The sequence below is a fragment of the Pelobates fuscus genome, chromosome 12 (genome assembly GCF_036172605.1).
Source record: "Pelobates fuscus isolate aPelFus1 chromosome 12, aPelFus1.pri, whole genome shotgun sequence".
In the NCBI taxonomy this organism is placed as follows: domain Eukaryota; kingdom Metazoa; phylum Chordata; class Amphibia; order Anura; family Pelobatidae; genus Pelobates; species Pelobates fuscus.
Genome location: NC_086328.1, coordinates 83,388,029 through 83,402,734, shown reverse-complemented (window position 1 = coordinate 83,402,734; position 14,706 = coordinate 83,388,029). Strand labels below are relative to the sequence as shown.

The 14,706-nt window shown below is 43.3% G+C and overlaps 1 protein-coding gene across 1 annotated transcript; it reads left to right on the top strand.

Annotated features, from left to right (window-relative positions):
* Positions 1-2,481: 2,481 nt before the first annotated feature.
* On the top strand, positions 2,482-14,650 carry EEF1G (eukaryotic translation elongation factor 1 gamma). The gene is made up of 10 exons (XM_063437286.1): positions 2,482-2,508; positions 8,062-8,220; positions 8,389-8,452; positions 8,608-8,750; positions 10,171-10,314; positions 10,446-10,575; positions 11,324-11,516; positions 12,173-12,345; positions 14,145-14,269; positions 14,356-14,650. The coding sequence occupies exons 1-10, from the start codon at positions 2,497-2,499 to the stop codon at positions 14,512-14,514; spliced, it is 1,302 nt and encodes a 433-aa protein (XP_063293356.1). The 5' UTR covers positions 2,482-2,496; the 3' UTR covers positions 14,515-14,650.
* Positions 14,651-14,706: the final 56 nt, after the last annotated feature.

Below are 14,706 nucleotides of genomic sequence, written 5' to 3'. Positions count from 1 at the left end.
ATTGGGAGACACTGAGACATTGGGACACGAAGACACTAGGGACACAGTGTCCCCATGTCTCCCAGTGTCCCCTAGTCTCCCAGTGTCTGTATCCCCATGTCTCAGTGTCCCTAGTGTCCCCTAGTCTCCCAGTGTCTGTGCCCCCATGTCTCCTAGTGTCCCTAGTGACTCAGTGTCTCCATGTCTCCCAGTGTCCCCAAGTTTCTCAGTGCCCCATGTCTCCCAGTGTCCCCAAGTGTCTCAGTGTCCCCGGGTCGCTCAGTGACATGGGGATACAGTGAGACATGGGGACACTGGGAGAAATGGGAACACTGAGACACTGGGAGACTAGGGGACTGGGCGACATGGGGACACTGACACTGTGATACATAGGGACACTGAGAGACTGGGTGACTTGCGAGACTGAGACACTGGGAGACAGGGAGACACTGGGAGCAATCCATCTATACAGCAGAATTAAACTGTGAGTACTTTGTGATTTTACAGAATTTTCTCTTATGTCACTCCTTGTGATTTACATCATGTGATGTCACGCATAACTAATTAATTATTCAAATGTATAAGGCTGGTATTTTTTTTCAAGAAAGGTGGCAACCCTAACTACTCTTCACATACTCTTGCTTAAAGGAACACTAGAGGGTGAGGAACACAATCATGTATTTCTGACCTTATTATGTTAAAACCACAATTTAGCCCCCTCTTGCCTCCCTAAATATAGGGAACTCTTACTTGTATTTAAGTATGCAGCTGCTGGCTCTGTCCCTGTCTGCCTCTGAATTGACTCTGTCTGCTGACATCATCAGAAGTGGTGGTCTGTTTAAATTACAATGCTTCCCCATAGGATTGGCTGAGACTGTCAACTAGGCAGATCAGGGGCATAGCCAGCACAAGTCAAACATAGCCCTGGACAATCAGCATCTCCGCATGAAGATAAACTGATTCAATGCATCCCTATGAGGAAAGTTCAGTGTCTGCATGCAGAGGGTGGAGACACTGAATGGCGGTGCTGCACACTAGGCAGTACTGTCCCCAGGAGGCACCTCTAACAGCCATCTAAGGAGTGGCCATCAGAGTTATTTTCTCTGAAAAGACAGTGTTTACTGCAAAAAGCCTGGAGGGAATGATTCTACTTACCAGGACAAATACAATAAGCTGTAGTTGTTCTGGTGACTATAGTGTCCCTTTAAGTTTGGAAGCTTAAGAGGGATGCATGAGAACAAAACCTGTGTGGACTGGATGACAATAAAATAAGTTTAGATAATGCAGACTTTGGTCTCTCTAACACTGTGGCATGTCCCCTTTCTTCTACACTCACTACATACACCTTTTCTCTGTCTCAGACTATATACCAGGAACCTCTGCCTGCTAGTAAGATGATAAGGAGACAAGTGGACATGTGAGTGCTAGGGTACAGTCCTCAGAAAGTGTGGAGTAGGCGCATCATTTGATGTATTTATGTCAAGCTCAGGGTGCTGCCCGTATAGTATGCCTTTAGTTGGACAGCCTGCATGATTGGCAGGCAAAAATACAGATTGGCAGGCAGTCTGGCATGCATTCATGCCAGACTGGCCTTCCAATTCTTTGGACAAATATGCCCCCTTTTTGGGCATGTTCACCCCTTTTGGCAGGTCTGGTCAGGTGATTCGCACCAGTGGCACACTCTTTTACCCTGCACATTGACTTCCTGCTTCACTGGACACTGCTGTTAGGGGATATGGATTTACTTGAAAGATGAAAGCATGTTATTTTCATATAGCTGCATCCTTTGAGTTTCCCTCCAACACCATCTCCATCAGATACATGATGCTTGGGAGGTATGATTGTTTTAGTATTTTTGGTCGACATGATTCTGTAACTAGGCCCATCATAATTGTCAGCACCAGGCCCACTGGGCTCTTAATCTGGCCCTGGATTTATACACAAATGCATTTCAGCTGGTACAAACAAATCAAATGCCTTTTAATCCACATTGTTCAATGAATAAGAGCCCACAGGTGAATCCGGATGGATCGATCCATTTGGGCGCAGATTAAAATGCATCCGATCTGTTTGTAGCAGCTGAGATGCATTTGTGCACAAGTCTACATGATATGGCAAATATAAATCACTTAAGGTAAAGTCAAACACTTACAGGGTTATCCCCACAATCCAGAAATTGGAAGATACCCAGTGAAATGCAAATTTTAAGTTAAAATAACTGGATTAAAAACCATATCTGACTGGCAGGCTTTTTTTTATATTCTATATGGCTGTTTTGACCTACATTTATAATTCACTATGAAATCATGCTTCACTGATTGTAGTTGGATATAAAAGTGGAACTACATAGAACACTGTGGAATTACTCAACCTGCACCTCTCCAGGTTTATCACTAGGGGGCTTGTATGTAAGGTAGCGCCTATATCACGACACCCAGCTGTGGCCTCGCTTTGTGGTTGATGCCTCGTTACGTTGACAGCTTGCTCGACGGCTCCTCCTTTTCTCCTCGCTTGAAGATGGCCGGCGGGGTGAGTAAAGATATGGTCTGCGGTAATCCGCTGCCATCCATTCATCCAGGGCATTGTAAGGCTGGGATGTGAATCCATGGTGTTCAGACAAGTCTCCGCTCACCCTGGCTGTCTTTATTTGACTGAATCAGGGCTTGGGGAGCTGTGTGTACCCCGGGATTTGACACCCCCCACCCCCGACCCATTACCCGGAACTGGGAACTATTGTATGACGGGAGATAGAGGAGACACGCACCATGTACATGGTTATAGACACCGTGTTCTATACACTCCATTCTATTCGATGGAGACCTGTCAAATAGCACTGTAACCGCCTGTGTGACAGGTCCCTGGTGTCTGCAATTAAATGGCTTTATTTCAACAATGCCCCATATTGCTCTACTCTGTATATGGCGGTCTGTTCTGTGTATATAGCTAGTGCTTTATACAGAGGGGTGAGGTTTGGTTACATGATATATAATGTATAGAATGTGTATAGCATATTCACTCTTTAATTTTGAGTTATTGTTCTGAGGTGTGTGTATAAAATATATTATTTTGAGAGAGAGGTGTGTGTGTGTAGTAATGCTTATAGTGATCTGTATAGCGCACATCCCACCCTCCACTCCTCTTAATTTTCAGAACACATTGAGGTGGGCCTTCTTTATTTTACAGGCCTACCAGTACGTTGGTTTCGGCACACCACAACTGACTTGCATATATTTTAATATTACGTTTTGCCCCGACCACAAATGTATATAGTGTGTTTTCTGCTGGTAGTTTTGTGTCTGGTAGTGCATGGCTTTCTCTTCATTTTGTCTCTTGGTGTTTGCTACATGTTTCAACAAATTCCTGAGCCTGCTCCCACTTCTTCATGCATGCAGTCCTGGCTCCTACATGCTTTCTAGATTCACACCCCCCCCCCCCCAATCTGCATTTGTTCTCATATTTTGCCTCTTTATTACTATCCGCTCAATAAATCACTGAGAATAGTGATTACCTTGAAATCTTCCCCACCCATACTCTAACTAAACTGCAAAACCCACACAATTTATTGCTATATATTATTATTTTTACTCCAGTGTTTTTCATGTGAAAACTTAAATCATTTCTGCTTGTGACAGATGCCAAATGTGCACAGAATTGACAATAACCAACCTGGAACTTGTGGGGGCTGCTGTAAGCAGGGCGAGCAAAGGCAGTAACTGGACATTAGGCATTGAAGTGGTCTGGGTGCAGTGGCCCTCAGCTGCAAACATTGCAATGTCAGAGACCCTGCATTATTTACATTGCAGCGCGAAGACAGCCTATAGTTGCTGTCGCTACCTAGCCTTTCACACAGTTTGAAATGTCTTCTACAACCCCCTTAAGAAAGCATTGCGTCAATACTTTCTTATAGGGAAGATCTAATGTGTGCGTGCATCTTGACGTGCATGCGCAGTTGATGTCGTCGTCCCGTTCCCCCCCCCCCCCCATTGGGGTCAGTGGAGGAAAAGCTTGAACCAGCACCAAGCGAAATAATCCCTGGAATAGGGTAAGTGACTAAAGGATATTTTTTTTTTTATCCTTTACTTGCCACCGGGGGGGTCATGAGGAAGGTGGGGGCAGAGGGGGACCCTTTAGTGTTAGGAATACTGATGTATTCCTAACACTATTTTCCTTTAAACTTGCATAATGAAATGCTGCACATACAGCTTCCTGACACCATAACCACTTCAAATCAGTGAAGTGGTCATAGTGCTTGGGGTAACCTTTAAAAAAGAAATTCCAAGAGACTGTGTGTAGTAGGAGCTATAAAAGAGTAAGTCAAACGTTGACCTGCAACATTATATTCATGCTTGCCACCATGGTTTCATAGACTCTTGAAGTTCTGTAATCCTAGGTGTGGTGTTAGCGACCCCACCCAACTATCTGTAACATCTGATTCATGATGCTAAATGGAAATAAACAAATCAAGTGCTTTGATAATGCTCAGAGCAAGTCATTATTTTTAAGAGGTGTATTTCTGGCACCAAAATTTTGCGATTGTATTCTATCGCACCCAACAAATAAATGCCCCATCCTTTTTAATGGAATGCAATATGTTTCTTTGATGGTAAGACACTCTAAAGGCCAGGCCCACTGACTTGCCCACATTGGAAACCTTGTTCTCACAAGGTCGCAGAATCCCACTGGAAAAATATTTCAGCTCATCCATTTGACTAGTTTTACGCACAAATCTATGCATTTAACCAATTACTGTATTAACTGTACTAATACAGTCATAGTGGTGAAACACATTCATCCCATTGTACAGTGCTACAGAATTTGTTGGCGCTATAAGGACCTTTTAAGTATTTAAAATTCGCACCTTTTGCTCAGACAAAAAATAAATAGAAAATACTTGTGTGGGAGACATTCTTCATTCTCAGACTTGTGTGTGTGGGGCGTGGGAAAGTGTTTTCTCTATAAAGTCTGTTACATAGCGGTTTAAAACTGTGCTATTTTAGGCCTTGATGCCTTTTTGAGACATGGCTATTCAGACAAATGTGCATTTGCAGTATCCTGCTTTCATGGGACTTGTAATGACCTATGCCCTCAGACCTAAGAAGTCTAGCTCAGATGCACACATCTTTATCCATCGCTGAGCATGCATAACTCTCTTAAAGGAGCACTAAAGCGGAATACAAGTTTAGTAGTGGGGTGCCCAAAAGGTAGATTACCAGATGTTGCAGAACTAAAACTTCCATGATGCTTTTCATGACTTAAATCATCATTGAAACTGTAGTTTTAAAGTCATGCAAAGCATCGTGGAAGCTGTAGTTTGTCATTCTAAACATCTGGGATCTACCTTTTGAGCACTCCTGGTTTAGTGTCTCTCTCTCTCTTTAAATACAGGTCCCCCATCCCCATTTGTGATGCCTCCAGTATAGTCAGAATGAAGGCATGGCACACTCTGCCAATGTCCAATCCAGTGCTCCTCAGTAGCATTGGGGACCAGGTTCGCTCTATGCACAGTGTGCAAATCCAAACTTCCCAATAGGAAAGCATTGAATCATTGCTTTCTTGTCTCATTGCCACAGAAGCGCCACTAGAGGAAGCTCTAACTCTACCATATGAATTGCAGTTTCCTAGAATGTTCTTCATCGCAGGGTTACAAGGATTAAGATGAAGTGGCCTTGGTGACATTAGTGGTCCTATTTAAACTGTACAAATCCCTATTTCGCAGTGTTTTATCTTTTTCTTCCATGTTTTCCACAATAAAACCTCTTAGGTGCTGACAAGCCCTGTTTAGACACTGCAAATTTGAAAAATGGATTCGTCCTCTTCTTTTAAACCCCAAAAAATATTTCTAGGGTAAATGTTGCCAGTAATTAATCTAATAAAATGAGCGTATATTGTTTAAATGTTTTCTCCTAATAGGAGAAACCCATGTTTATGTACCGTATATACTCGAGTATAAGCCGACCCGAATATAAGCCGAGGCCCCTAATTTTACCCCAAAAAACTGGGAAAACTTATTGACTCGAGTATAAGACTAGGGTGGGAAATGCAGCAGCTACTGGTAAATTTCTAAATAAAATTAGATCCTAAAAAAAATATATTAATTGAATATTTATTTACAGTGTGTGTATAATGAATGCAGTGTGTGTGTATGAGTGCGGCGTGTGTGTGTGAGAGCGGCGTGTGTGTGTGTGAGAGCGGCGTGTGTGTGTGTGAGAGCGGCGTGTGTGTGTGTGAGAGCGGCGTGTGTGTGTGTGAGAGCGGCGTGTGTGTGTGTGAGAGCGGCGTGTGTGTGTGAGAGCGGCGTGTGTGTGAGAGCGGCGTGTGTGTGTGTGAGAGCGGCGTGTGTGTGTGTGCGGCGTGTGTGTGTGTGTGAGAGCGGCGTGTGTGTGTGTGTGAGAGCGGCGTGTGTGTGTGTGCGGCGTGTGTGTGTGTGTGAGAGCGGCGTGTGTGTGTGTGTGAGAGCGGCGTGTGTGTGTGTGTGAGAGCGGCGTGTGTGTGTGTGAGAGCGGCGTGTGTGTGTGTGTGTGAGAGCGGCGTGTGTGTGTGTGTGAGAGCGGCGTGTGTGTGTGTGTGAGAGCGGCGTGTGTGTGTGTGTGAGAGCGGCGTGTGTGTGTGTGTGAGAGCGGCGTGTGTGTGTGTGTGTGAGAGCGGCGTGTGTGTGTGTGTGTGAGAGCGGCGTGTGTGTGTGTGTGTGAGAGCGGCGTGTGTGTGTGTGTGTGAGAGCGGCGTGTGTGTGTGTGTGTGAGAGCGGCGTGTGTGTGTGTGTGTGAGAGCGGCGTGTGTGTGTGTGTGTGAGAGCGGCGTGTGTGTGTGTGTGTGAGAGCGGCGTGTGTGTGTGTGTGTGAGAGCGGCGTGTGTGTGTGAGCGGCGTGTGTGTGTGTGTGAGAGCGGCGTGTGTGTGTGTGAGAGAGCGGCGTGTGTGTGTGTGTGTGAGAGAGCGGCGTGTGTGTGTGTGTGTGAGAGAGCGGCGTGTGTGTGTGTGTGTGAGAGCGGCGTGTGTGTGTGTGAGAGCGCGGCGTGTGTGTGTGTGTGTGTGTGTGAGAGCGGCGTGTGTGTGTGTGTGAGTGCGGCGTGCGTGTGTGATGCAGAGCCTTGGTGGGGGGTGGGCAATTTTATTATTATTTTTTTAATTATGTTAATATTTTTGTATTATTATTATTATTATTTCTTCTTATTATTTTTTTATTTAATTTCATTATTTTATTATTTTAAAAATTTTATTATATTTTTTCGTCCCCCCTCCCTGCTTGATACATGGCAGGGAGGGGGGCTCTCCTTCCCTGGTGGTCCAGCATTGGTAGTTCAGTGGGGGCTGTCAGAGAGTTTACTTACCTCTCCTGCAGCTCCTGTCAGCTCTCTCCTCCTCTGCGCCGTCCGTTCAGCTCTTCTGCCAGCTCACAGTGTAAGTCTCGCGAGAGCCGCGGCTCTCGCGAGATTTACACTGGGAGCTGACCGAGGAGGAGAGAGCTGACAGGAGCTGCAGGAGAGGTAAGTAAACTCTCTGACAGCCCCCCTCTCCCCCTGTCTGTATTATGGCAATGCAAATTGCCATAATACAGACTATTGACTCGAGTATAAGCCGAGTTGGGGTTTTTCAGCACAAAAAATGTGCTGGAAAACTCGGCTTATACTCGAGTATATACGGTAATAAATGCACATTTTACTAGAGGACAAATTAAACAAAAGGAGAACCTCTTGTTTGAATATGTCCCTTCATGAGAAGCCGAATACTTGGATTTGAATCCCTTCTAAATGCCATGCTCCAATACTTTTCAACTTTCTATGTTGTGGTGTGTTTATTTTGTTTTTGTTTTTCTCGAAGCATGTGTGCATTATCTGAAAGTAAATTTTTTTTGAAGGAAAAATCATTTACATTTGCTCTAATGTGTCCACAACAAATCTTCGTTTTAATGCACTATAGTTGCTGCCAGCATATTATCACATATTGCAAGAACCCAGTAAACTGCTATAAGTTTCTGCACACTATTGCATTGTAAGTTGTAGTGGTGAGGTTTTAGAATAAATAATTTGTTACATTTCAGGTCAATTTGAATCTATCTTTAATGTATGTAATGTATCTTTTTACAGACTTTGTACACATACCCTGATAACTGGAGGGCATACAAACCCCTCATCGCTGCCCAGTATTCAGGGCTTCCCATCAAGGTCGCTTCCTCGCCTCCAGAATTTCAATTTGGCGTAACAAATAAGACACCAGAATTCCTTAAGAAATTCCCACTTGGCAAGGTAAGAGTCATGCATGTTAAGGAGCAAGATCATGGCGTTACAATAAGAGTAGTGATAAAGAAGATTAACAAGCTATTAGCATGCACTAATTGTAGATTGACAGAATGGTTGTTGTATGAGGAAGAAGGGATCTAGAAATAAAATGGAAGTCTCTGTCCTCTTTGTTAGGTCCCAGCGTTCGAGGACGTTGACGGCTTCTGTCTGTTTGAAAGCAGTGCTATCGCTCACTATGGTAAGTAGGTGTCCAGGTTTCCATTTCCTGTGTTCTGACTTGTTTGTTTGTTGCCCCTTTATTCTTCTGGAGTAGAATGTTTTTATTTCCCCCCATTCTTCGTTTTCTGCTTTGCAACTAATTTTAAGCCCTCTAAAATGTTTATTCTTTTGCAGTGGGTAACGATGAACTCCGTGGAACATCCCGTGTACACCAGGCTTATATCATTCAGTGGGTCAGCTTCTCTGAAAGCCACATTGTCCCACCAGCTAGTGCCTGGGTGTTCCCAACACTGGGCATTATGCAATACAACAAGCAGGTATGTTTCTGAAGCTATAAGGTCTGTCAAATGGGAGCTAGTTTGAGCCTCCCTCTTTAGTGTGCATCGAATTCTCCAACAATCATATATTTACCTTTCCTAACATTATTTGCGACTGTCCCATATAGTTGCAGGAAAATAAGAGTTGTCAGTTTGGTTGAAAGTCTTAGACCTTTCCTTTTTGTGATGAGACCACTCATATTGCATGTAATTAATGGATTTAAGACAATGGAAAACTACATGGTTTTTATTTACTTCATAACCCTCCCTTTAAAAATCATGTTTATCCTACAATCCCTATGTACGTCATGCTCTCTTTTTGTCTTACTAACCAGTATTGAACAGGGGACATGGTTGAAGAAAATAGGAGGGTGGAGGGGAGGAGAGGAATCGTCAGATTTATTCTGGGACTGTAATACACTTCAACTTGAAACCAAAGCAGCATATTGCACTGCTAAGATGTTGCTATTAATTTGGGGGAATCAATGAATAGCTCACGATCTGAAATGTTGTACTTTTTAAAATATGAAACGCTTCTTTAAAAAAAAAAAAAAAAAAAAGTTTTCTACACCAGGGATGCCCAAAAGGTAGATCCCCAGATGTAGAACTAAAACTCCCATGATGCTTTTAGAATGATAAAGCATCACGGAAGCTATAGTTGTAAAACATCTGGGCATCTACCTTTTGGGCACCCCTGTTCTACACACTGCAAGCAAGTTTGGTTTCTCTTGAAGTATCCCTTTTTAACCCCTTAAAGGGAAACTCCAGTGCCAGGAAAACGATCCGTTTTCCTGGCACTGGAGGGTCCCTCTCCCTCCCACCCCCCAATCCCCAGTTGCTGAAGGGGTGAAAACCCCTTCAGTGACTTACCAGAGGCAGCGACAGGTCCCACGTCGCTGCTTCCTCCTCCCCCGCCGCTTCTCCTTCTGCTTACGTCGGCCGGTGGGAGAGAGCATGCGCGGCACATAGGAAAGCATTGAAAATGAATTTCAATGCTTCCCTATGGGGAATAGAGCGACGCTGGAGGTCCTCACACAGCGTGAGGACGTCCAGCGACGCTCTCGCACAGATAATCTGTGCTAGGGACCAGGAAGTTCCCTCTAGTGGCTGTCTAATAGACAGCCACTAAGGGAGGACTTAACCCTGCAAGGTAATTATTGCAGTTTATAAAAAAAACTGCAATAATTACACTTGCACGGTTAAGGGTAGTGGGAGTTGGCACCCAGACCACTCCAATGAGCAGAAGTGGTCTGGGTGCCTGGAGTGTCCCTTTAAGGACACATGAGATGTGTGACATGTAATGATACCCTTTTATTCCAGAAGTTTGGTCCTTAACGGGTTAAATTGCACATTAGCATAGAAATCTGTCCTGTTTAATCATGGGGTTCAATTTCTCTTATTTTCTTTGATCTTTCCCAAGGCAACAGAACAGGCCAAGGAGGAGGTGAAGCATGTGCTGGCTGCACTAGATTCCCATCTGCAGACACGAACCTTCCTGGTTGGCGAGAGAATCACTTTGGCTGACATTAATGTAGTGTGCTCACTCCTGTGGCTTTACAAACAGGTATTGCTTTAATACTCTCTGATGCATGTCCATTCCTGGCTTCAGCAATCTCCCATCTATTCTTTTCCATTTCCCCAATGGTTTACATACTAGTTGTAATGTTGCCTTTTTATTTCATGTACCCTCTATAGGTTTTGGATCCGTCCTTCCGCCAACCATTTGGCAATGTCACACGATGGTTTGTAACTTGTGTAAATCAGCCACAGTTCCGTGCCGTGCTTGGAGAGGTGAAGCTCTGTGACAAAATGGCTCAGTTTGATGGTGAGTCTTTTTTTTTTTTTTTGCTCCTCATAAATAAAACTTAGCTTATCTCTACTACAAACTTTTTTTTTTTTTTTTAAAGCTTTAATACACTAGTGGAAGAAGGCACTCTAGATGTTATGGGCTACTCAGGGGGAGGTATAAGCCACATATGCAGTGCTGCAGGTTGCCTACCCCTGTATGCTTTACATTGCAGGGTTACCAATACAGGACCACTTGCATCCAAAACATTTCATTGAGATGCCTGTGGTCCTTAAAAGACTTCAAACCAGTGGCCTCTCCGTGCACAAACCTGAACTAGTCTTGTGCCATTATAACCATTCCCACACCCATATTTCTGGTAATGGAAAATGTATTAAAGAGCAAGTCCAGCTTCTTGACCAATACAGCAGGCTGTAATAACCGATGTAGCCTCAGATTGCTATTGCTGTTCTGCCTCATACCAGAGGCATCCACAATTACCTGGTGCATGCCAGGGTTGATGTGCAGCATGAGTAATGCATGACACCAATGCTTCACTTGTATCACTTAGCGTGGTTACAGAGTGATTCTGTTGGGATGTGGGTTTTTTTGGGTTTTTTTTTGGTGGGTCACTTGTCTTACCACTTTCTTTCTCTTGCACATACTAATATTCTGCCATATTAAATAAGGTGTAAGTGTAGGAAGCAGAGAACCTAGAAAAGAGTGACTTTTGTCTGGTTCCTATAAAATAAGCATTTGTTTCAAAAATAACTTGTTACTTCAACAGCTAAGAAGTTTGCAGAGCTTCAGCCGAAGAAAGAAACCCCCAAGAAGGAGAAACCACCAAAGGAGCCAAAGAAAGAAAAGGAAGAAAAGAAGCAGCCTCCTGCTCCAGCTCCTGAGGAGGAAATGGATGAGGCAGACCAGGCTTTGGCAGCAGAGCCCAAATCAAAGGACCCATATGCCCACCTCCCTAAGAGGTACCTTTTTTAATATAAATTATCCATTTGTAAATCTTGTTAGTGGCCCTGTTTCTGGTCTAGATGCTACTTGTCTTTTCTTATTTTAATGGCAACATACCTGGTAATCCAGTCCTCCATTATTGTGCTGTTTTAAAAACTTAAAGTGTAGAGCGTAAACTTTGAGCTAGGGTTTCCCTAAGTCAAAGGGATAATACAGATTGTTGGCTCTTTTGAGCATGGCCTCTTCTCCTCTGTTTGTAAAGCACTGCAGAATAAGTAGCACCTTGTAAATGTGAACCCCTTGCTATTTAAGCCTTCCAGGGGATTATTTACAGATCACTTGAAAAGCCCAACGTTGACTATGGTTGCTGTTTCTTAAAGTGGGAGCATGCCAGCACTTCACTTCTGCACTGCTCATGTAATCTTCTATTCAAATGGAATGGGTTCAGTCTTTAACAATTAAGCTAAAATCTGAAGTTGGAGACTAACTGAAACAGACTAATTTATTTTTATCAGTACCATTGTTATACAGTTTTTTTTGTTTGTTTTTTTTTTTTTGCTACGCTTTGAATTTTTTGTTACCGTCCGTATACCCATTGTAAAGAATTGCTCTAGAGCTTTGTCAAAATCTGATGTTCACAATTTCAGTCTGACATGCTTCATTCTGCCCTCAGCCCTTTTGTTATGGATGAATTCAAGAGGAAATATTCTAATGAAGACACCCTGACTGTGGCTCTTCCTTATTTCTGGGAACATTTTGACAAAGAAGGATGGTCAATCTGGTACTCTGAGTATCGCTTCCCTGATGAACTGACTCAGGCATTCATGAGCTGCAATCTCATTACAGGTAAGAAGTCTTTGTATTCAGTGGCGAATGACATTTCAAGTGGTGGGCTGCCAAACTAGACACGTGGACTCTGCCCCAAAATGTTTTCAATCACTAACTGGTCTATATGGCACCACCACTACTACTAAGCCAGGCAGACATATTCTTATTAAAGGGACACTAGAGGCACCCAGACCACTTCTGCCCATTGGAGTGGTCTGGGTGCCAAATCCCACTACCCTTAACCCTACAAGTGTAATTATTGCAGTTTTTTTATACACTGCAATAATTACCTTGCAGGGTTAACTCCACCTCTAGTGGCTGTCTAGCGCGGAGGGTGAAGCAGCGACGTGGGACATCGTCGCTGCCTCAGGTAAGTTACTGAAGGGGTTTTCCTCAATCAGCGACTGGGGGATGGGAGGGAGAGGGAATCTGCAGTGCCAGGAAAACGGATTGTTTTCCTGGCACTGGAGTTTCCCTTTAATGAGTTTTATATAATTTGGACATTTTTTTTTTTTTTTTTTTCAATTCTTTATTTTATTTGTGCATAGAGTTAACAAGCAGATGTGCACTGCCACAACAGCTGGTGCAAACATAAAGGTAGACATGTGATAACAGTAGTATGGCATCCAAAACATTGCACTTTTTTAAAAATATAAACAGGGTTGAGTAGCTTTTAGTTCAGTCATGCGCAATTTTATGTTAGAAGACCTAGAAATTACGTTGAGTATTGTTAGGTAAATGGTGTTTGTTTAAACGTGTTCGTAGTAGTAGCCTATTGCTGTCGACTAGATGCATATAACAACCTGGTCTGTGAGTATGTCTTGTCGAGAGCTGGTTATGCTAGTAAGGGCTATTTGTTTGTCATAATAGGCTACATGGTAAATTTGGACATTTTGAGGCTTAAAAATATATACAGTCTCTGGCTTCCCTGTTTAAAAAGGTTTATTAAACAAAACAAACTGAGGTGCTGCCTCGATCCGCCTCCTTGGCTGTGAGCTTTAGAATTGATGATCACAGCCAATTGCAATGCTTTACCATAGGAAAGCATTGGCTTGGCTGTGATCATCCGTTCTAATGACGTACTTGAAAACCAGATTAATCTGAATGTGCCTTTTCTGGTTAAACTTAGTATCTCAGCCATGGGGGCGGGGCCAAATGCCGCCCTAGCCAATCCTCATCTCCTCATAGATTTAATGCATCTCTATGGGGAACGTTCAGCCTCTGAAGAGTGGCCACTAAAGGTGTTCCTAGGCACTAATGTCAAAACTACCTTTTCAGCAAAATGCCTGCAGGGACATGGTATAGACACCAGAACATATTAAGCTGTAGTTGTTCTGGTAACTATATATCTCCTTAATTCAAATTGAACGTGTAATTCAGAATTTAGTCACAAGATGCCGCCAAAATATTACTTTAAAAAAAAAAAAAGAAAAATGGTAGAACTTTTAAAGCAAAAAAATAAGCCGTAACCAGGCTGCTTTAATGGCCGGTACCTGCTGTTGGAGTAGTGCCTGTCACTTTCTGGCCATGGTGCTAGGCACCTGCTGTCAGTGTGGTGCTTGATATTAACCATATCAAGGGAGGGAGGGAAGGGACAAGCACTGATGAGTGATGCCTGCCTGTATAACCGGGTAGGAAGCCAGCTGGTGAGTGTGGAATTGTGCCAGTATGTCCTACTAATGGTGGCAAGCACCGCTTTAAAATCGGGTGCCTACCTATTTTCTTTCAATAAAGAGATTAATATTAGACTTGTCACTGCTGTAAATTACTACCCAATAATATTGACACCGTTCTTATCACAATCTTACCCTCTGCAGGTATGTTCCAGCGACTGGACAAGCTACGTAAAACTGCCTTTGCCAGTGTCATTCTCTTTGGCACCAACAATGACAGTACTATCTCCGGAGTGTGGGTATTCCGAGGTCATGACCTTGCATTCACAGTAAGTGTATTATATAATGAACAACTAGTATCATTAAATTCTGCTATGCATGTGAAATATTCCTAACTTCCTCCATCCCTTTACAGCTGAGCGAGGACTGGCAAATTGACTATGAATCCTACAACTGGAGGAAACTGGATTCCGATAGTGAGGAGTGCAAAACTCTTGTGAAGGAATATTTCTCATGGGAGGGAGACTTCAAAAATGTAGGAAAGCCTTTCAACCAGGGCAAAATCTTCAAGTGAGGTCCTCAAGGAGGGCAAGCAGAACTGTCATCTAGAGAAATGTGGAGATGCATTGAAAAATGTTCTCTTCATGCCCAACGTTTTAATTTAACAAAGGCGATAAACGGAAAATAAACTCAGTCAAAAAAAAAATAAACCTCAATTTGCGTGTCTCTTTTTGAAGAGCGGAAGAAAATTGTGTCTGCAGTAAAT

Coding starts and splice junctions, on each gene's coding strand:
- EEF1G (XM_063437286.1), top strand. Junction 8,453..8,607: donor CAGTGCTATCGCTCACTATG/GTAAGTAGGTGT, acceptor ATTCTTTTGCAG/TGGGTAACGATGAACTCCGT. Junction 10,576..11,323: donor CAAAATGGCTCAGTTTGATG/GTGAGTCTTTTT, acceptor TTACTTCAACAG/CTAAGAAGTTTGCAGAGCTT.